Raw genomic sequence first — 21162 nt, 5'->3', positions numbered from 1 at the left:
TGGGCCCTGTCCTTTCCTTTGACATTTTCGATCTGAGGGGGAAATGCATTATTCTTCAACTGTAAAAATGTTTGATGAGGTATATGTTTAAAAAAAAAGAAGAAGAACAGATCAGTGTGGACAAGACACAGTTCGGCTAAATGTGGTTTAATTTAAAATTCAGACAGAAACAAAAGTAATATATTATTGTCTTGACTTGCAGTTCACACTCCAGTCTGGTAGGTGGCGCTAACGTGCTTCAAACACATTACCAAGAAGGCAAAGACACGGGAGAGGTAAACGAAGAGAAACTAAAAAGTACGGGTAACAGCGCTCATTGCGCAGTTTGGACGAAGAAGTGAGAGGTGAGGAATCCGGTAAACTTCTCTTTCAGCATGTAGTCATGGCCAACCTGAGACATGACGCAGCGCCTGCAAACACATTAATTGTACTGTGTTTAGTATGTGTGCACATGCAACATAGAGGGGAAACTTGTTTTCAACATGTGACCGGGTTCTCTTTCGCTTTCACCACGTGTTTTTTTTTCGTGCCAGGTATCCTGTAGAAATATCGCAACGTTCAACATGTTACCGTGTCATTTTTCATCAATGTTGTCTTACTTTTCAGACACCACGTGGCCTGTCGTGGCAAAATGACCATAATCTTGCGATTGCAAGGCCTGGATGTAAAGGCAGGTACTGAAGATATACGGACGTTCTTCGAAGGCCTTCGCATACCTGATGGGGGAGTGTACATAGTGGGAGGACGTCTCAAAGAGGCTTTTATTGCATTCACCACTGAGAGAGATGCCCAGCTTGCCATGCGGTACACTGAGAAATTCCTCAAAGGATCTAAGGTGATTCTACACATAAGCAGCATGGCTGAACTGGAGCAAAAACTAAAGTCATCATTAAAGAGGAAGAAACAGTCCCACATGCAGCCGTCTGTGAAGAGACCACCGTCGACTACAGATGTGAATGTGCTACCTTTGAATGCACACCCTCTTAATCCAAATAGTGCAAATCTGCCTCCGCCGAGTAATCCTGAAATTAAGAACCTCCAACTCTCAAATGCACACTCACTTGATTCCAATGCTGCATTTCTTCTTGGGTTTTGTACTGTCCTTCAAGGTCTCCAGTCATCCCTTCAAAGTGAGAACAGTGTGGCACTGCCAAGAGTTGATTCTCCCAAGGCCGACGACACAGATGTGTGTGATGAAATGACACAAAAGCAAACTCTGGTCTCAAGGCCAGGCTATGTCAGACTCTTTGGTTTGCCAGCCTCCACTACAAAAGAGGACATATGCCAATTTTTCAAAGGGCTGACGGTACAGGAGGCCATAGTGAATGTTGAGTTGGGACGTAGCCACGCATGCCTTGTGAAGTTTGCAAACGTGCAGGACGCACGTGATGCTCTTCTCTTCAACCAACAGTCACTGGGCCCCATCTGTGTGGAGGTACGTGGAGCTACTGAGAAGATGTGGACTGCTTTTGCAGTTGGTGGGGAGAGTGTGACACCCAAGAAGAAACCTCTTGGTGGAACTGGATACCTCACAGAAAAAAACACTTCTGCAATGCAGTGCAAGAGACGAGCATTCAACAACCAGTTCCCATCACAATCTCTAAAAAAGCCAAGACATCCTCCAACTACGGAGTACATTGTCATGGTCAATCATATTCCCAACAGTATGACCAAGACTGAAATAAAAGAATTGTTTGGCTGTCCAAACATTGCACACTACAATATACAACATCTGCTTGACACGGAAGGCAAAAGGACAGCCACTGCTTTTCTTATTTTTAACCGCACTGAGGATTATGAGTACGCAATGAATCTCACCGGCTGCCATGTGGGCTCTAATGCCATTGCGGTCTCTTCAATCACAAAAACAATGATGTGTGACATGATGGCCAAAACGCATCACAAAAGTCTTGAGCAATGTCCGAAGACCGGCACCGAGAAGAACAAACCAAATGGAAAGAGTAAATCAAATCCATTAGACACCGGAAGAGCCACCGATCGTAAACCCGGACCCAGCAGCTAAGACGTGTCTGTCAGAAACATGCCTGCAGATGTACAGAAACACTGCATAAAAAAACTTTTCCGTACATACGGTGTGAAGGAGGGTAATATCAGCTCACTGCACGACGGTGAGGGCAACGGTATTGGCGAGGCTGTGGTTCAGTTTAAATCTCAAATACTCGCTGCACTGGCTCACAAGAGAAACGGTGAACTCTTCATGGGGACTAAAGTGCTTCTCACCCTCATAAATGTGACACATATGGAGGACATCTTGGCAAGAAATGTTTCAGGAAATTGAACATTATCGCTCACATGCAATCACAGGCCAAAGATTGATTCCACTTGCCTACCAACTGTAATTCTGCTTCGTAGCATCAACCAACCGAGTCTTAACCATGTCTTAAAATGTCCATGCGTTAAATAAAAAATGTTGGTACATTTAACTGCTCAGTGATGTGCTTCTATACCATTATAGATCTGCAACGTTGGAGCAGGAACCACAAGATAGAATAAAGTTCAACAGCAAAATTAAAAAGAATCATAGACATTAGGGCTGCACCTAACGATTATTTTGATAATCGATTAATCTGTTGATTATTTTATCGATTAATCGGATAAAAAACAAAAACACTGTAATTTTCAACCCTTTATTCAAAACAGGGTCCGTACGGTCATGGAAAACCTGGAAAAGTCATGGAATTTTTAAATGGCTATTAGCAGGCCTAGAAAAGTAATTGAAAAAAATAAAATCCCCAAATGTTTGGAAAAGTAATGCAAATTTGTTTTATTCAAATGTTAATTTTAGGGCTGTGAAACGATTAAAATTTTTAATCGGGTTAATCACAGGTTTTTGGGGATTAATCATGATTAATCACATATTACCGATATTCTCGGTATATTTTGTGAGAACATAGAGATTTATGACAAAAGACGGATATATACATTTATACATTCTTCTATACAATGGTGCTGCAACTCAGCAGTTATTTAGCAGTTTTCTTCCATCTGGAACATTAATACATCTTCATCCTAAACAGAATGACCCTCCTGTTACCTTTCGGGTCAATTTGACCCCAGGCTGTTTTTCACTGTGTCAAACATATAAGAAATATCAACTTTTTTATATATTTAAAGGGCTATTTAGGTAGTCAACAAACAAACATAAAGTACCTCACACTTAAACTTGGGAAGCAATATTAATTCTAATAATTTTCTGGAGGTTTTAATTGCTGGGGTCAAATTGACCCCGAGGGTAAAATATGTTAGTAAATGTAAAGGTAACAGGAGGGTTAAACAGAACATTTTTCTCTTGTTTGTCAACCATGAACTCCACCATGATACAATCTAAAGGCCTCTAGTCTTCCTCTAGCAGCTGCTGAGGCAAACTGACTGTGTGGGTTTTCTTCATGAACTGGGCCGTGATGAAAGGGACGGCGGGGACACCGCTGCAAAGCTGAAACCTCACCGGCCCGGACACGGGGACAGATTGACAAGTGACTTTTTTTTTGCTCGGTCCCGATGCGCGCGCACGGAGCTCTGTGGTGCGCGAGACGGAGATCGATAAGTGTTAACGCAACGCGAAGAGACAGAAATGACATGCTGCTGTGGAGATACGATCAACAACAGACGTTTAGTTTAATAAAAGAACAAAGACGTGCTCTAGAGAACATGTCAGGGGGCGGGCCAATCTTTTTAATGTCATGCGATCTACCAACACTACGCCGCGATCGACTGGCAGGTCGCGATCGACGTGTTGAGACCCTGATCTACAGGAAGTAAAAGTCGTCACAAGGTTTCCGTAGGTCAACCTGCGGAAGGATCATTACCGATGAACAGACCGTCTGCATGAGAGCGGACAGAGTTCAGATTGAAGTGGTGGATTGGAAGCTCATTTTGCAAGTGCCTTTTTTTTCGTCCCGTCGACCAACAACAGACGGATTGGAAGCTCATTCTGCGCATGCGTAAAATGCGTTTAAAAAAAAAAAACTAGTTAAACCTGAAATTGGATTAACTGAGTTAACGCGTTATTTTTCACAGCACTAGTTAATTTACACGGTATATATACGGTATGCTTTGGAATTCTGTTATTTTAAATACTACATCTTCTCACTTGTTCATGTATACACAGAGTTTTCATTAAATGTTTAATCATGGAAATTTGGTTTAAAGTCATGGAAAGGTCCTGGAGATCCACTGGTCAGCGTGAACCCTGTTCACTGGTCATGTGGATGAACCCGTCACAAACAGACTGACAGCGTTTACTCTCCTGAATTGGCTATTTATGGGTTAAACGCCTAATACGGTGAGGGGGCGTGGCTTATCTCCGTTGCCTTTCTCCATGGAAAAATATTTTCAGCCATCCGCCACGGAATAAAGAACCATGTTTTCTACGTTATAATCTTGTGGAAATGCCACACACGTCGTGACATGTAGCGCCCTGGTGTCTGGGGTCATGACGTCACCCGGAGGCGCACTTAGCTCCGTGAATGTCTCCGACTACGTGAAGGACTTCCGCATCCAGCGCCACGTGAGCAGCAGCAGCCAATTAGATTCATCAACAGAGGAGCAGCTCAGCGCTGATTGGCTCTCACAACGCAGCGTTCCGTCTCTCCCTCCACTCTGGTTTCTCCTGCGCCGCTCTGCGCTCAAATCTACTTTGTTTATACTCCGTGACTTCTTGAGCGCCGTAATAATCGCGCGACACAACGAATCCATAATGAAATTCGTTGCCAACTATTTTAATAATCGATTTTTATCGATTCGTTGTTGCAGCCCTAAACATGCTTTATCGCGTAAACCTGGGATGAAGTTATTTGTCCACTGAAACTTGCTCCACCAGTAGATGAGTGTCTAACACTTCTGGGACTATTTCAGAATGTATTTGGAAATACATTACCCACAACTGAAGAATGTGTTTTTAACGGAATGGTTTGCATTGAATGGATATCAAAACACGCACTTTCTCCATTTCTTTTAATACAACAGGGCCTTGGGAAATGAAAAATGGTCATACACTTGAGTTCAGTTTAAGCTGCTGAAAACATACACTTGTAATTCTATGTAAAACTTCCAAAGTAAGACATCTTTTCATTCTAACAAAGTTAACATTTTAAAAAAAAGAAGGAAAACTAAGAAGAAAATGAACAACTACGCCTAAATTCATAAACATTACCACAACATTTAATTTGACTGCTGCACATGTCTTAGGCAGACCGAGGGATGAGAAGATGACGTATCGCATCTTGGGATTGTCATTTGTAATACCTGGGCGGGCCATCAGAGTGCCTGGGTTGACCTGCAGAGACAACATGCCAAGAACAATCAAAAGACGGAACATAGAAAGATGTTTTTCACGTACATGTTGTCTTGAGCAACTGAGACGTCTCCAACTCTTTGAATCGTGGATGCATGAAATGTAAAAATTGAAGGGAGACTGTTTACACACCCAGGAGGCTAGTGGAAGGGAATCGGTCGCGACTGCTTAACAATCTGGGGGTTGGAGTGAAGTTCGTGGAGCTCATCAAAAAGTTGTTCGCACTGGGGCCCTGAGGAGGAAGTGAAGACAGAACATTTAGGAGGACGCAATGCACATGATGACAAATACACCGTTGCATCTTTCAATGAAGTCACCAGAATTCAACAACTGAGAAATCTCGACACATGCAAATCTGGTTTTCTGAGCTAGATCAAGGATTTATTTTTTAACACTGTTTTAAATATGAGAACAGGGCTGTGTTTGAGTATAAACAAGCTCCATACCCTTGATACACTCCTCAGTCTGTACTCCATCAGCACATCTGTCAGTTTCTGTGTCACCTTCAGCACCATCTGTGCGTCATTCTCATTCTCTATCCGGAAGGTATCCTAAAAAACACATTTAGAAAAGTTACTGCATGTAACATTGACACATTTATTATGTTGTGGAGGGACCCGAGGAATGAGATGCCATACCAGGTAGGTGAGAAGTGTATTAGAACGATTGCTACTTTCTGGCGCCGCTCCCATCAAGCCTGGCCTCTCCAGTGACTTGTCTATTGGTCTGTCCAATAAGCTCGTCCGGTACTCAGTGTGCATCCTGCCTGGGTTGTCCTCGAGGAGGCCACTCCTTCCATAGCCATCTCTTCCACCCCCTGGTCCAAAGCCATCTCCATGCCCAGGTGGGCGATGACCCAAAGCATCTGGGAAAGGTCTTCGATCCATACCAGAGCCAAGAGAATCTTGCCTGGCCGGGTAATCAAAGCCGCTGAAGTCAGGCTCCTCATAGTCTCCCACTGGATAGTCAGGGAAAAGACAACCCTGAGGAGCAAACTCCCCTGGAAACCTTGGGTCAGAGAACCTGGGACCTGAGAGACATGTGCCATTTAAATACATTGCATACAGTTATTAATCAGAAAACAGGCCTACATGCACAGCATTAGATTATGCGTCAAGGATAACAATGACTCACCAAAGGGTGGTCTCTTCGGTCCCATCCCGGGTGCTGTTGGAGGCATACATTTAGGAATAGCAGTACCTGTGAGAGAGGGAAAGGACACGAGACGTTCACAACTTAGTTACCGTCCAACGGGAAATCCTTTCTTACGAAGCTATTTCATAGAGTGACTTACGGAGTCCTTTAAAAGCAAGGACTTCACATGGCTCCTTCAGAATCACCTGTCGGTCACAACAGGAATAGACAAATGTCAAATCCACAATCATGATGTATTAAATAAATAAACCCACTGCTCAAATAGAAACGTGCAACATTTGTAGGGCTGTAGAGATTAAACGAGTGCAATTTTCTAAACAGATTCCCATTTCAGATTTTTTTTAAAGCCTGCTCTTCCAATTTGGCTGAATTAAGATTTCTTTTTCTAAATAAGAATTATAATGAACAGAAATAACACAAAACATGAAATCAATTGAATGTCAAACGTGCAAGAAAAAGAAAAGTATCTGGCTTCACTACTGCTGCAATGCACACACTCTTGTTTGATGGCTTTATAATGTAAAAAGCCGAAGTCTACAGTTCACCTTGCAATCGTTGAAATGGAAGGTAAACTATTCATTAATGCTGTGGTCACCTTAGGAGTTGTGATCCTGCCTCACAGTATTATCAACTACTTCTGTGTCCTGGTGCTTAATAAGCTTTCAAAATTATGGATGTTGCACTTTTTATTTCCTCTTCTCACCAGTGCTTTGACTTTATTTTCCAATGATTGATACAAAATACGCCAAGGAGGATAAAACAAGACTTTTCTGCCAATGCTGCTGTGATATGTGCCCAACACTCACCTTCAGGGTCCCACTTCCCTCTGCTTCCTGCACCGAAATGGAAATTTCTTTAATTGCCTTCCTTACAGCCGGGTCTTTGATGGCCTCTTCCTCCTCATATCTGACCTTGTCAGGATAGACATGTTTCTGTGTACAAGACAAACATTCGAATAGGACGAGTCATTTTGGAATATCAAACCTTTGGAGGCAGAATAAGAAACCAGCAACACTCACCAAGTATCTGAAGCTGTGTTTCCAGCCTTTGATGTGGGCAACCATATCATGCTGCAGGCGGGAGACGGCACAGAGTTTGCACTGGTAGTGTGGTGGGACGGATTTACTGGGGCTGCGGTACTCCCACACAAACTGAAGACCTGCAGACATCGACGGTCATTGATTATGGGAATGATATTCCATACAGAAGGGGAAGGCGGTAAAAAAAGCCTTCTGCTTACCTATGACGCACTCAGTGTTTCCCTTCAAAAGTTTGCTGAGCGAGGGCATGGTCTGGATAGACGCCCCTTTGGAGTATACTAGAATAAACAACAGTGGTCAACACGAAGCAAAGCTTTATAATGATCCACACAGAGAAACCTGTGATGGTAATAATCCTCGCTGAGAAGACAACAAAGTTAACAAATTGCATCCTGTGTCTGGTGATGACCAAAACATTTTATTCCGTCTAAATGAACTGAACAACCATTAGAAACCCAAACTCATGTGCACTTTTGAAGCCTGGGGGAAGAACGGGAACATCAGTTCTTGGCTAACCCCCATGCAGGCCCAGATTGGGCTGCAGGACTCCAGCTCCAACGATGCATTGCCTCTCACTGTGTCCAACCACAGGAGAATCACCTGTGTGTCGCGTTGATGAAGCAGTCCAAGTGCAAACACAATACAATCCTGCATAATCTGAAACAAGTAGGGTTATCAGATTAAAAAAATAATGTATTACAACCAAATATCACTCAAGCCAGTGTAGCACAGGCTTCTGAATAATACAAAAAGATTGCATTCAGCAGTGATCAAATATTTAATGGTGGGAAAGAAAAAAAAACTTCCCAGCACAAAAGTGCATTAAATCAGCAACCAGCATATGTGCCGCTGCTTTAAGGCCATGTGTCGGTGTCCCGCGGGACTAGTAGAGCCTGTGGTGCTGCTCTATCGCATCATTTTAGGAGAAGGGGTAGAACTTTCTAAGATTGTTCAGTATATTTCTTCTGAATCATCGAAGTGTTGACAATAATTTGAAAAGGGAAAGTTGTGGCAATATATTGGAAATAGTTTTGCATAATTTCTGCAGTGGTGATTTCCACAGATCAAAACTATGGATAGCAACACAACAGCCCCCCTCGCCCGTTTCTGAGAGTGCAAGTCTCAAAGAGTGGTGAACATGCCACCATCACCCATGATGTGAAGCAGGGAATCAAGATTTCAAGCTTCAACTCTCAGCACTGGCACTGTGTATAAAGGACTTACCTATGTCAGCAGAATGCTGCGGCTGCTTTTTCTGTCAATGGAGGGAATAAACCCACATGAAGGAGAGAGACACATACAGGCATTAGTGACAGGGTGACACTTAGCAGAGGACTGAACTCCTCATCTATGTCCGCCACATATGCCATAGCGCCAATAGTTTCCTTATTCTTTATGACCTCTGCATCAAGCAGTGTCAGTCAAAGAGACAGGTATGTAAATATAATATAATAATAAAGTAAAGTAGTCTGGTGACCAGTCTAAATTCTCAATAAATGAGAATATAGAACAGCAACATTTAAATTATCCGTTAGAAAGGGAGGCATTTGAAAGCTTTGATACTCTGAATGAAGGGTACATAAAAAAATGTCTTCAAACAGGTCGGCCATATTAACAAACCCTTTCACAGGATAAAGAAATCAAGATGTTGCAGAAAAGTGTGGCGTGTCTGGGAGCCCCTATTTCTAGGTTTGATTAGCAAACAGACAAGATCTGAAACCAACTAAATGTTGATCTCCTTTTTTAGGAGGAGCTAAGGTAAGGCATTATTTTATTTTGTGGCCTGGTTTGGGGTTTAGGGGTTATCTCTGGCAGTTATACAACCTGAGACATGTATTTCACAAGGGAATATCAAAATGCTGCATGTGGGTCATAAAAGCAAAATAAGCGGTAATGCGCGTGTTAGATGTAAATAACTTTTACAACAAATTCACCAGTTAATAGTGGGATTTCTTGTCCTGAAATCCATTAACTTTTAGTAATCACTGCATACATAGTCTGCTTTGCAGCCAAAAAACAGTCCCCCTCTAGGAGAGCTGCTACAGTCTTTATTATTGTGGACGTGACGGCACTCAGGTGTAAAAACTGAGTGACCATTAGACATTGGTTCGGAGAACCCAGGTCACAGTCCACATAAAACTAAATGTGAAATCTGAGAAAAAGTGTGAACTTTAAATCAGTTTCAGAACACTGAAGAAATGTTTGCATTGTGAAGCCACCAAAGTGGACTTTGCAAAACGGGTGCTGAGAAACTCCTTTAAACCACAGCAGTGATAACACTGGCCACATATGTGAAGCCCAGACCACTGAGTGGGGGTTTCAAACACCGGAGTGCAAAAACAACCGATCCTGAGAGCACAAAGGCTGGCACCAAGTCCAAGTGCCAAAGGACTGCTGCCGCCTGACTCCATCAGGCATCACAACAGCCCGTGTACAATATCACCAATAAGAAGAAACAATATTCAAAAAGAAATCATGTTTCCTCCATGAGCGGTCAGCATGACCCATGTGAGGTGTTTTTGTTTGTGCCGTTATTGGTTGCATACATTGTTATTGTGATACCTACCGTGCCATTTCTCATCTGGTATGACTGCGGCCCATGTTTTGCAGGCTGGTTGACTGAAGCATGAACCTCCATTTCCTCAGTTACTCTCCTGTGGGTCAAAGAAGAGGAATTTAAAACATTCATATGCCAACAAAGCCTCCCTTCGACGTAGAGACACGCTCTCATTAGTCGTTATTAAGTTATGATCCATGTTATGTTGTCCTCTTTGTAATTGTGTTGTTTCGTTTCATCGCAGGCCCAGCCGAGCCTTCATTTACCCGCTTCTTGACAATATTACGCTTGTTCTGAACAACATCGAAGCAAATACAAACGCCAAAGAACAAACATATCACCACTAGCTAAACAGCAAGACACTAAACTAACTATTACCGACCTTACCCGAGATATTTGATGCAAACTACGAGTTATCCGAAGCAAACGAGCGGCGGCGCAGGAACAGCGGTATGACGAAAAAAAGAGAAGACCAAAGCTGCTTCGGAGATATTAGGTGGCCTTGTTTTTTGCCAATCTAAAAAAAAGCCCAATTTAACTATTTTACATTTTCAATAAAAACACAAGTCAAATTAGGTTACATTTATTCGTGCATTTGTCAGGCATTTCCATGCCATTTACAATTTGACCATTTATTGTATTTATTATTAATTATAATGTTTCGAAGGCACTCGCCAGGATACCTTGGCAGTGCGTTCGTTTTGTATGCCGGGGCTTGCCGTTCCACCTTGCTGGAACTAAACGGAATCAGGTATTGAGCACGTTTATATTTCTCAGGCCACGAAGGGGAAACTTTTGTACTTAGTAAATTCCAATGACCAGTATAGGCTTTACGTATCGGCGGGGCAGCTTAGAAACGCTCGTGGGGTCCTAGTCGCGGTTACACGTTTTGTATCGTCAGCCTCGCAGCGGAGGACTGAGTTAGAGGACCCGAGGCTCAACACGAGATTGGAACAGAACATTTTATTTTCATATGTATTGACAATTTATAATCTTTACCGACACACATATCGGGTGAGTGTTTGATGCCATGTTAACCTATTACGAGAATAGCAGAGGATTACAAAAAAATAGGAAGTTAAATACATAAATAATGCATGATGCTGAACAATTAGCTAGCTACAAGCTAGCTAGCGTTAACTCAAGCGATCTGCCGTTGACAGAGGCGCCGCCTTTACGATTTAAACGCTCCCATAGAGAAACATCAGCAGTGTGTACAGACTACAATCAGGGATGGATTAACCAACGGGCCTACCGGGCCCAGGCCCAGGGGCCCATGAGCTCAGGGGGCCCCTGGGCCTGAGCCTCCGCGCGTGACGTCGCTGTTATTAACATTGTATTGATATGAATATGATGATATGACACGATACGCCGTAGCCGGTATATGCTGGGCATAAGTCATTCATGTCAGTAACAAGGCCCCAATAGTCCTACTGAGGGATGGATTACCGAACGAGCCTACCGGCACCAGGGGCCCATGAGCTCAGGGGGCCCCTAAACCAGAGCCTCTGCGTGAAGTCGCTTTTATTAACTTTGTATTGATATGATGATATGACACGATGCGCCATAGCCGGTATATGCTAGGCTTAAGTCATTCATGTCATGGTCATATAATTCGCGTTATGTTGTCTGCTCAGCTCCGGTATCGTTGTTCCATACGGACTGTTTTGTTAGGGATGTTTTTTTTGTTGCGGGGGGGGGGGGCCTTGACACGTCCAGGCCCAGGGGCCCGTGGTTTCTTAATCCGTCCATGACTACAATGCATTTTGAATACTCTATCTCTCCAGACCGAACATGTGCACTCAATGCTCACTCAGTTCCTCTCACCTGCCTGGTTACAGACAGCAGTCTAGACTGCTAAAATGAAGTCCAAGAAGAAGAAGAGACAGGATGACTTCCAGAAGGTCAAGTTAAAGGTGGGAAAGACGAAGCCCAAAGCTGATAATGCCACCAACACCAACTTCCGCTCAAAGGGGATAAATCTAACCCAGCAGCTGAAGAAAGACTCAAGTGGCCCCACCACGCAAAAAAATCTTGGTATCAATGTAAGATCTTGTCAGCAAACACATTATTTCACTCCATTCACGTTTGGACTACTATAATTTGTTTTGCTTTGTCTCCCTTTCCTTCTGCTGCACCAGGACCTCCTGTCTCAGCTCCACCATCACAATGCCAATATGAAAAATAGTGCCTTATTGGGTTTGAGAGAGTTGCTGTCCCATAATCCTTCTCTGTTAGAGCAGCATCTGTCTCGCCTGATTTCTGAAGTGGGGGCTGTTTTCACAGATAAGGATGGCAACGTTCGCGTGGCAGCTATTCGAGTGCTCAGGTTAGCGAAGCAGCAGTGATGCAGGAATGCAACAATACAGTAAAAAAACACATTGCTTTTATTTAGAAAAATAAAATGTGAATAACATGGGCTAAACTGTCCACAATCGTTCCAGGTTCATTGCACAGTCTGTGCCTGCAGAACGAGTGGCTCCATTTCACCCCGTCCTCAGTGCCCACCTAACTTGTGCTATGAGCCACATTGAGACAAGCATCCAGGAGGACTCCATTAAGATCCTGGATGTGTTGCTGGAGCACTACCCTGCTCTGCTAGCAGCACGGCCTGCAGTACTCCTCACTCACTTCTTGGAGTTGATCTCTCACAGACAAACCAGTGGAAAAGCCAAAAAGGCCCAGGATGCTAAGACACAGACCTGGGCACTGTCCATCAACCCTAACATGGCTGTAACTAATCAGCAGTGGCGGCTATCTGTGCTCACCAGGTATGAAAACCATGTGCAAACAGGTTTTAAAGAATTTAGTTATCAAATTCTAGCTGATAATGCTTTGGTTTGTGTCATTTGTATTTCAGGCTGGGGTGCTTTCTGCAAGCAGTAGTTGAGGAAAGACCGATGGAGGAAAGTGATATTTTTATTCCAACTGAAGGAGCATTTGGCTCCAGTGGAGAGAGCAACCTTACACCTCTGTATCTCAACTGGGAAGAACTCGCCTACAGCAAGGTCGGAGTGAAGGTGTATGAGCATTCTGGGTCCAAACCAACCCCCCAGTCCACCTTTAGACTCAGGTACCATCAAGGAATAGGAAACAGACAGGATTTAAATTAACTAGACTTAACAAATAAATAACAGTTTTTGTTGATTTTAAACAATTGGATTTAATCTGAATCATATTCTTTATTTTTTTCTCTCTCTGTATAGATCCGAGGTGAACCCTGGAAACACAATGGATGAAGGTCTGGACTCAGCTGAGACTGTTCAGAGCTTTGCAGCCACACTGGTGCCTCTTCTGCTTGAAGTGTGGGTAGAAGCCATTACCAGTGACTGTCCCTGGAACACCACTGAGGGCGCCCACCTGCTCAACCCAGATGCCATGTCAGTAATGTTCCAAGTGTTGTCTATTCTGCAACTCTTGAGAAAACTGGCACCACAGAGGGAGCACCAGGATGCACTGGTGAGAGGAGGAGAGGACAAGCATCACACGGTAGTTTTTGTACAAGAAACTGTTTTCTAAAAATCCTTGTCTTTGAGTAGGATGGATGGTTCTACAGAGAATACCTCAAAGATTTTAAGCAGCACTTCATGAAAAACTTTCCCTATGGTGCTCGGGACACACCAAAACATACCAAGAAGGTTGGTCTCAAAAGGTTAGTACGATCAATGTTTTAAAAAAATCCATTCTTTCTCCCTCCCTAATATTTTGAATTATCACTGTATAAACTCCCCCCGATCTGTAATCCTAACTTCTGCTATGAAGACTTGTACTTGCACAATCTACTGTAATCCTTCGGGTCTTCCTTTTAGGAGTAAGCAGACTGCAGCCGTCCCAGTGTTGACAGTGGAGCCTCTGGCCCTAAACATTACACTATGCCAAGTTATGGTTTCCCTCAGCCAGAAGCAAGGACTCGGCCGAGAGACAGATGGAGAATGGCTGACGCCTCTAAGGACATTTGTCCGTTACACTCTGGGCAGCGGCGTGAAACTGAGCTACAAGCAGCTCCACATGCTACTGGGTACCGTGTGGAAGATGGTGTTCACACAGAGAAGCAAAAGTAAGCTTGTGCTGATCTGATCTTTGTAAATGCAAAAGTGTAAGAGTTTATTAATGTTATTATTAGGCAAAGTGGACTACAGAACACACCTACATATTGGGATATATGTGTTCACTTCAGTTCTTTAGGACAATAATATATATATAGGTATCCATATTTTTCAACGTCATTTTAACAGTATTCTCTGTATGTGTGTTTGAATTTGTGCAGCGGTGACGGATGATCTGTTGGCGGCGGTGTATATCTACTATAAGCAGCGGACCCTGACTCTACAGACACGATCTCTGCTGCTTTCTTTTTACAGCAAGCTCTATCTGCAAGAACAAGGACATGCACACATAGCACGGTAACCTCAGACATTGTTTTTCAACTTGTGAGATCTGCAAACTGGGCATTTCCAATGCTTATTATACACAGCTAAGACAGCAATAGCTCCATATTGTAGATTAGCTGTTTTGAATATTTATAGTATAATAAATTAAAACTCATCTTGTAGATGAAAACACTATCATCGCACAATGGCATGATGGTTTTTCACACTCAGACTACATCTCACAACCTCAGTTTTTGTGCGTCATAAGCACAGACCAGTGACTGTTTAGGGAGCAATTTTGTTCAAATGCATGACGGGTTTACGAGCATCATGTGTTGTTTAGTCTCCATGAAATAACATCCTACTCGAGCTAATTCCTTCAGGGCTGTGCCATTGCCTAAGACTTGTATAAGGCAAAACTTTTTTCCACTTGGCTATTGTAGCGCTGCGTTAAAATTAGGGATGCACCGATCTGATCGGCGCCAATCCATATCGGCCGATATTCCCATTATCGGCGTTCTCAAAACGGCCGATCAGATGACGTAACATCTGCGAGAACTATCAGAGACGTTTCAATCGCGGCGCATCGCAACGGAGACAATGCGCCCGGCGAGGGCCGCAGAGTGAGAGGTCCACGAGGGGATCCTCACCACCGAGCGGCGTCCCCGTCCCCCGAGTTGAATCACTGGGTCAACTCAGCCGACTCTCACATGTCTGCCCCTATAGACTGATGTTCACGGTAAACACATTCGATCGGGAGCGCGTGAGGGTTTTGATAAAGTTAGCGGAAGGATTTAAGTGACAACATCCGGTTTTGCAAAGTTAGCGGAAAGAACCACGTGAAACAACATCCGTTTATCAAAATAAGATGTCGACAAATCATACACGAACATATAAAAGTAAACAATGAACTGATTTTGTATCTTTATAGATCGTTTCTGAGATTTAGCTTAAATTATGCTAACATTAAAACATTTTTACTGTACCAAGGAAGAGTTTATACAAATAAGTCAGACTTTTGTATGTTAAGAAAAGTCCTGTAAATAGATTTCCCCAAGAGTTCCAGGAAATGAATAATGCAGATGTGTTCCATACATATCTGAAATCCCCTACAATAGCAATCAAACAATTGTAATGTATCAATTAGGACATTTTTCAAAGTAAAAGTCCTAAATGTTTAAAGAAATCGGTAATTTCTTTAATGTTTGACTTGCTTTATATATGTATTTCCTCATAGTCCTAGGCAATAATGCTACACAATAAATAGAATGCTTCAATCGACACCGTGATCGGTATTATCGGATCGGCAGGTACTGATTTCAGTGATCGGTGATCGGCACCAAAAACCTGATCCGTGCATCTCTAGTTAAAATATTTCTTATTTATTTCTAGACCTTTACACATGTGACATGAACCTATTTACATCATTCTACTGTACCATTAAAAAAATATCCAGACACTTAATTCCAAACCGACGCTTGCTGCGTTTGGTTCTCCCCTCCCTCCGTCTCTCTGAAGGAGTAAGGTGCTGTGTCGTTGGTTGGAATCTCTTCCCATGCAGCTGTCCCTGCTGGGCCACCTTAACCCAACTCTCTCTGCACAACTCATCATGTCAATCCAGGCTGCCGCCTCTCGGAGACACAAAGAGCTGCTCAACAGCCTGCAAACACACGCCTGCACCCTCTACGGTACGCACACTCAATTAGAGGGACAATAAAGGGAGAATGATCATAGAGGTTTTCTGATATCAATTATAATTAATCATTTTAGATATAATCGTCAGATTTATATCGCAGCCATGCCTGAAAAGCAGACATCACCCACCCTCATAGGACAGAAAACCTTTATGGCATAGATGTTTGTGATTTGTTGCACCTCTGGATACAGATACACGTGTTTTCCATCAACAAGCAAACACCTGAAGTGGCAGCACGAATCGGGATGTGGACAGAGGTCCACGGTTTGAATCATTCAACCCAAAGATAGTCGCTGTAGTCTTGGAGAATTCTCTATCTGGCTTGTTCAAGACAATTCCAGCTCAGTTTTAGCTGCAGATTTAGAAGTAATTAAAGGGATATGCAGTCGGAGCTGATGCTGTAGTTTGATGCTTTTTATTTTAACAACTGAATTAATGAAAAGGATAATAATTAATACTTGTGTAAAAGACATTTTAATTTCCATGTACATTTAATACAATATAGAACGCAGCAACGATGGTCAGATTACCAAAGAGAAAAATGTTACTGTGCCAGCAGGATTATGAACCATATGTTACACCAGAGTTTCCCTAGGAGGCGGTGTAACTCCATGTTTCCCACCCCAGACAACTTTGTAAAACTGAACTACCACCAGAGATGAAAGGTGGTTATACGCCTGTACACAGCCACTGCTCTGAGGGTGAGAGGATAGTCGGCTTGTGTTGTGACCGAGTTGGGCCACGAGAGGAGGGGGTTGGACAGAAACTGCGGCAGAGCCAGCAATTCACCATCACAAGACTCCTTTTGTCCGAGGGCTTCTGACATCAGCATGTGCGTCAGAGACGGACGTAACGCCACACACACATTATCTGAGCCCTCACGGTCGTGGCTTTGCCTGTCTGTCTCTTTTGTCCTAGTTCGTACGTCTGGTTTTTTGGGTATCTCTTTGGTGTTCTTGAGAAAGCTTACTCTTGTATCCCCAGAGGGTGTAGTGTGTTGCTGTGTCTAAGTAATAACATGTGAAGTGTGTGTGTGTGTGTGTGTGTGTGTGTGGGCGTGTGAAGATCCACAGAAAGGAGTAATGGTGTTTTTACCAGTAGAGTCCCAGCAACGAATGGTCCAGCTACTCTACTTTCTACCCACGATGTCCCAGTCTCTTCTGGCCAACCTCAGCTACTGCTGCACCGCTGGACGAATCTCTGCCGGCCTCACTGCCTCTCTGATTCGTATCGTACACCTTCGGTGAGCTTGGAAAAACCCCGTACACATGTAGAGGCCACTTTAACTCAATGTATTGCCATATGTGTGTGAGGAGACAATCCTGTGAAGGAAAAAAAGCATTAACAGCGCAGGAATGCCCTCCCTTTTGGAGCCAAACAGTTCAACCGATCAGGAAATGGTGCTGGACACTCAAAGCACTCTATCCTGCCGCCCTCAGATGGCAGTATTGCGCTTTGACAGTTAGATCCCAGACATTTCTTCTGGTTTCTGACCTGCCTGTTGACATGTGCTGATGTGGATTCCCCGTATATTTAAAAATATTAAACTTACAGGTGACGATAAAATCTGTTTCTATATTTTAGCTCACCTCTGCCTGTGACAGTGTGTGCATCTGCATGCATTTGTGTCTCTGGCCTTCTGCTTGTACCAGTGTTGTACACATCTAGTGGGGAGGGATGTGTGTGTAATGGGTATGATACAAAGAGCTCTTTGGGATGCTGGAATGCAGAGTCGTCATGGAGTATCGAGGAGACTGTTCAGTCGGCATGTGCCCCCCCGGGCATCACAAAACACACTTGTTATTCACTCGCATTTCCTACTGTTACAGATCTATCCTCCCCTCGGGACAAGGAACTTTATTTCCATCCTCTATTATCCTCAATTTGATGCTCTCACAAAACAGGGCATCATGAAAAAGATCATAAGAAATGTGATGAGGAATGAATAACCAGGAAATTGTTATCTTTTGTAGATTAAGTACCATTTTTTTAAAGTTGCAAAATCTAGAAGCCATTAAAATGTTTGATACTCAGAAAGACATGGTTTTGGGATTAATGCCGATTTTGAGTCGATAATGGTTCACTGCTTGTGTTCTGTAGGTCGTCTTTTAGTGGCTGGTCGGTTGGGAGCCAGGAAGCGGCTCTGCAGGACGTGGACTACATCAGCTTCTTGTTTTCCACCCTGACGGGATTCTCGTCCGACAAGCTGGCCTCTCTGCAGGAGGCCAGCGACGCCCTTCCTCCCTCCCCTCTCTCGCCTCTCAGCCTCTACCCCACGCCGCTGGAGCAGTTCACGCACCACTGGGATGTTGTTGAGGTGCGTACACTGCACACTCATAATTACCTCCAACCTCGCATACGTTCTAACTTTTTCCATGACCACTGCCAATCAGAAAGATTTGGTCACAACTTTGAAAATGAACCTAGAAGGGACTTGGAGGCGAAGGAAGAGAAGACATTGTTTTGAAAATTGAAAAGTGTTGATATTCTGGACACAGCTCTGGTCTTTCCGTCTCCCTGGTCCCTCTCCGTCTCTCATATAGAGCTCAGAGGGTGGAAGCTTTATCGTCGCACTACGGCTGAGAGGGGAACCTTTATCGCGTTGCGCAGGTTGGAGATGCGTGGTTATCGGGCATAGCGGATATGCACAAATGCTAATGAGAGCCCATGGCATGATGGGAGTGTGACATTTCTGCACAGGAAATTACAGTTAACATTACTATGCCCTGGGGCAAGTGTGTGTGTGTGTCTGTGAGCAAGGGGGGGGCTTATAATCACTTATTCAGCTCCTCAATTAAGCCCTCAGATCCTGCCTCTCTCATCTCCCTGTCTGAGTCAATCACAGGCAAGTGACGGGAAGGAGGAGGGAGGGGCCACGTGGTGGTGAGGGGGGTGGCATTAAGGGACGGACTGTGTCAACTCTGGTTCGACTAATGAGACAGGATTGTTTTTAATGACGGCGAGAATGCCAACAGGTGCACCGTTCTGACACGCATTGGCTCGCAACTCACTCCTGCACTTCAGCACGCAATTTGATAAAAGCTAATGAGAATTTGATTTGGATTTAAAGTTAATGAGGAAAAGCGTAGCCTTATTTTTCACTTGTAAAAAGTTTGTCGCAGCATCTCGTTACCCTCCCTGTAAGAATGAAATGTACATCCTGTTTAGTGAATCTTTAAATAGGTAACAACGAAGTGAAGGCCTTACCTTGTTCAGACGGGGATGTAGAAATGTGCTTTCTTTATTTCCAATGCGCCGTCTATTTACAGCAGTGACGTGGTTAAAGCTGTTTGAAACCAATCGTTTTTCCTTAATTTTCTCTACAATCGTTTCTCTCTAATATCATTACTGCCGTTTTATTTCACAACCCGGCCATTGTTTTTCTACAAAGAACAGCTATTATTACCTGACATTACACATCTGGGAATGAATTGTATCCAGAGAATTTTGCATGAAAACCCCAACACGTTTGTTTTTGGCATGAATTTTTATTTGATACAGAAATTGTAAATTTCAAAAGTCGATGCGTCACAGCTTCAGTAGCTCTAAGAAAATAAGGTTTAGTGCAGTTCTTCCTCTGGGATTTTGCAGAAACACATTTTTATAGTCTACTGAAAAGAGTTGAAAGCAAAACTCTGACTAGAAAACCTAGAATTCTCTATTTCACTTGTAATCAGTTTATCACTGAAGGAATTCTATGAAAACGGCTTGTTTGACATTATGTTTTGTTTTATTCACAGGAAGTCTGCCACAGTCTAGAATCTCTGGGTTCAAAGTCTCAGTGCTTTGACATCTTACAAAATGGCATTTGCAAATACCTGGTAAGAAATAGTTTTCACGAAGCATTCGTCAATCATGGTTGAATGCGTTACCATTGTCTTTATTTGAAAACATGGTCCTGAATGCCGCTCCGTGTGTCAGACCAAGTTAGGAGTGGTGCCGGACAGCATGGCGGCCGGGCTGCTGAGAGCAGTGTCCAGATTACTGGACCTGTCCATCCTGCCGATTGAGCCCATGCTGCGCTTCCTGTCCCAGTGCTGCCTGAGCCTGCTGACTCTGCTCGTCACCCTGGAGCCGGAGTTGCCGACAGAAACCACCCACAAAAGGTGTGTTGATCGAGTCCAACCTCTCGCTGCTCCGTGATGGAAGGACCTCCTGTTGATGTGAAATCTTGACCTCTCGTGTAGCGGTTTTCCATTATCATGTGATAAAGCTACACGGTAACTGGGATTTCAAACACTCGTGTGCCACGTTCTCAGGGAGGCGATATGGGGCGCTTGCGTGTCGGCGTTGAGCTCCGTTCCTCGGCTGCTTCGAATGGTTCTGCAGTCGGTGCGCGTCGGCGATCTGAGTGAAGAGGAGCTGCCGCGGCTCGGACAGGTGCTGTCGATGCTGCTGCAGCACACGCCGATCCACAACCAGCTGCTGGCCAACGCCGCCCTGCTGCAGGAGATCATGCAGCACCTCACGGTGACCGCAGCTCACGCCGCGACATTCACAGAGATCGATTTAAAGACCACAGTTTCGATGCGGAGCTGTAGGATGTTAACGGTTTTATCTGTATGTGTTTCAGAGGTATACCCGCGGTACGACCAGGGAGCAGTGGTTGACGGACTTGCTCTACTGTTATACGGTCACCGTGGGTCACGGCTCGTCCGCTCGCCGTGGAAACCTGGGCCTTCGAGACATGTACTGACCACCAGACCACCACCACCACCACCTGGTGTGTTTCCCAGTTCACCATCTCAAACAACTTACAGTGACTTTGACAAACAAAACACTCACAGATCACAAAAGCAAAACTTTCAGACAGGAATAGTCAAATGACATGTTGGTTTGTTTTGAGTGACGAGGAAGTCTCTACATTGATTTAAGAGCTTCAGTTTGTTTTGAGCTGCTTTAATGTTTCATTCTTAGCCTGGTATTTGTTTGTCTTTTGGCTTTTCGGAGTATTGTTGGCTAATGTTGTCCAGTGCACCTGGCGACTTTTGATACAAAATAAAGTTTAAAAAAACAAACTTAAATCCAAG

General features: G+C 43.8%; 3 protein-coding genes across 5 annotated transcripts; 2 read left to right on the top strand and 1 right to left on the bottom strand.

The window, feature by feature from the left end:
• Positions 1–296: 296 nt before the first annotated feature.
• Positions 297–2120, top strand: rbm12ba (RNA binding motif protein 12Ba). Its single transcript, XM_056444383.1, has 2 exons — positions 297–344; positions 607–2120. The coding sequence occupies exon 2, from the start codon at positions 632–634 to the stop codon at positions 2021–2023; it is 1392 nt and encodes a 463-aa protein (XP_056300358.1). The 5' UTR covers positions 297–344; positions 607–631; the 3' UTR covers positions 2024–2120.
• A 2837-nt stretch (positions 2121–4957) lies between these two features.
• On the bottom strand, positions 4958–10531 carry si:ch211-197h24.6 (uncharacterized). Of its 2 annotated transcripts, XM_056443963.1 has the most exons (12): positions 10454–10531; positions 10076–10163; positions 8734–8764; positions 7710–7787; positions 7489–7628; positions 7276–7401; positions 6609–6654; positions 6449–6514; positions 5953–6344; positions 5761–5865; positions 5447–5546; positions 4958–5296 (listed from the first exon to the last, which is right to left on the bottom strand). In XM_056443963.1, the coding sequence occupies exons 2-12, from the start codon at positions 10145–10147 to the stop codon at positions 5253–5255; spliced, it is 1200 nt and encodes a 399-aa protein (XP_056299938.1). In that variant the 5' UTR covers positions 10148–10163; positions 10454–10531; the 3' UTR covers positions 4958–5252. The 2 variants fall into 2 exon arrangements, with proteins under 2 accessions (XP_056299938.1, XP_056299939.1); XM_056443964.1 differs by lacking the exons at positions 8734–8764; positions 10454–10531 and having other exon boundaries at positions 10076–10164.
• A 246-nt stretch (positions 10532–10777) lies between these two features.
• On the top strand, positions 10778–21162 carry tex10 (testis expressed 10). Of its 2 annotated transcripts, none has more exons than XM_056444004.1 (16): positions 10778–10817; positions 11908–12111; positions 12208–12395; positions 12511–12837; positions 12927–13139; positions 13273–13525; positions 13606–13718; positions 13876–14123; positions 14334–14469; positions 15955–16124; positions 17198–17375; positions 18233–18449; positions 19873–19953; positions 20054–20238; positions 20392–20602; positions 20706–21162. In XM_056444004.1, the coding sequence occupies exons 2-16, from the start codon at positions 11929–11931 to the stop codon at positions 20826–20828; spliced, it is 2826 nt and encodes a 941-aa protein (XP_056299979.1). In that variant the 5' UTR covers positions 10778–10817; positions 11908–11928; the 3' UTR covers positions 20829–21162. The 2 variants fall into 2 exon arrangements, with proteins under 2 accessions (XP_056299979.1, XP_056299978.1); XM_056444003.1 differs by lacking the exon at positions 10778–10817 and adding an exon at positions 10850–11080.

Source organism: Pseudoliparis swirei, chromosome 22 (assembly GCF_029220125.1).
Source record: "Pseudoliparis swirei isolate HS2019 ecotype Mariana Trench chromosome 22, NWPU_hadal_v1, whole genome shotgun sequence".
Classification (NCBI taxonomy): Eukaryota; Metazoa; Chordata; class Actinopteri; order Perciformes; family Liparidae; genus Pseudoliparis; species Pseudoliparis swirei.
This window is presented reverse-complemented; position numbering and strand designations above follow the sequence as displayed.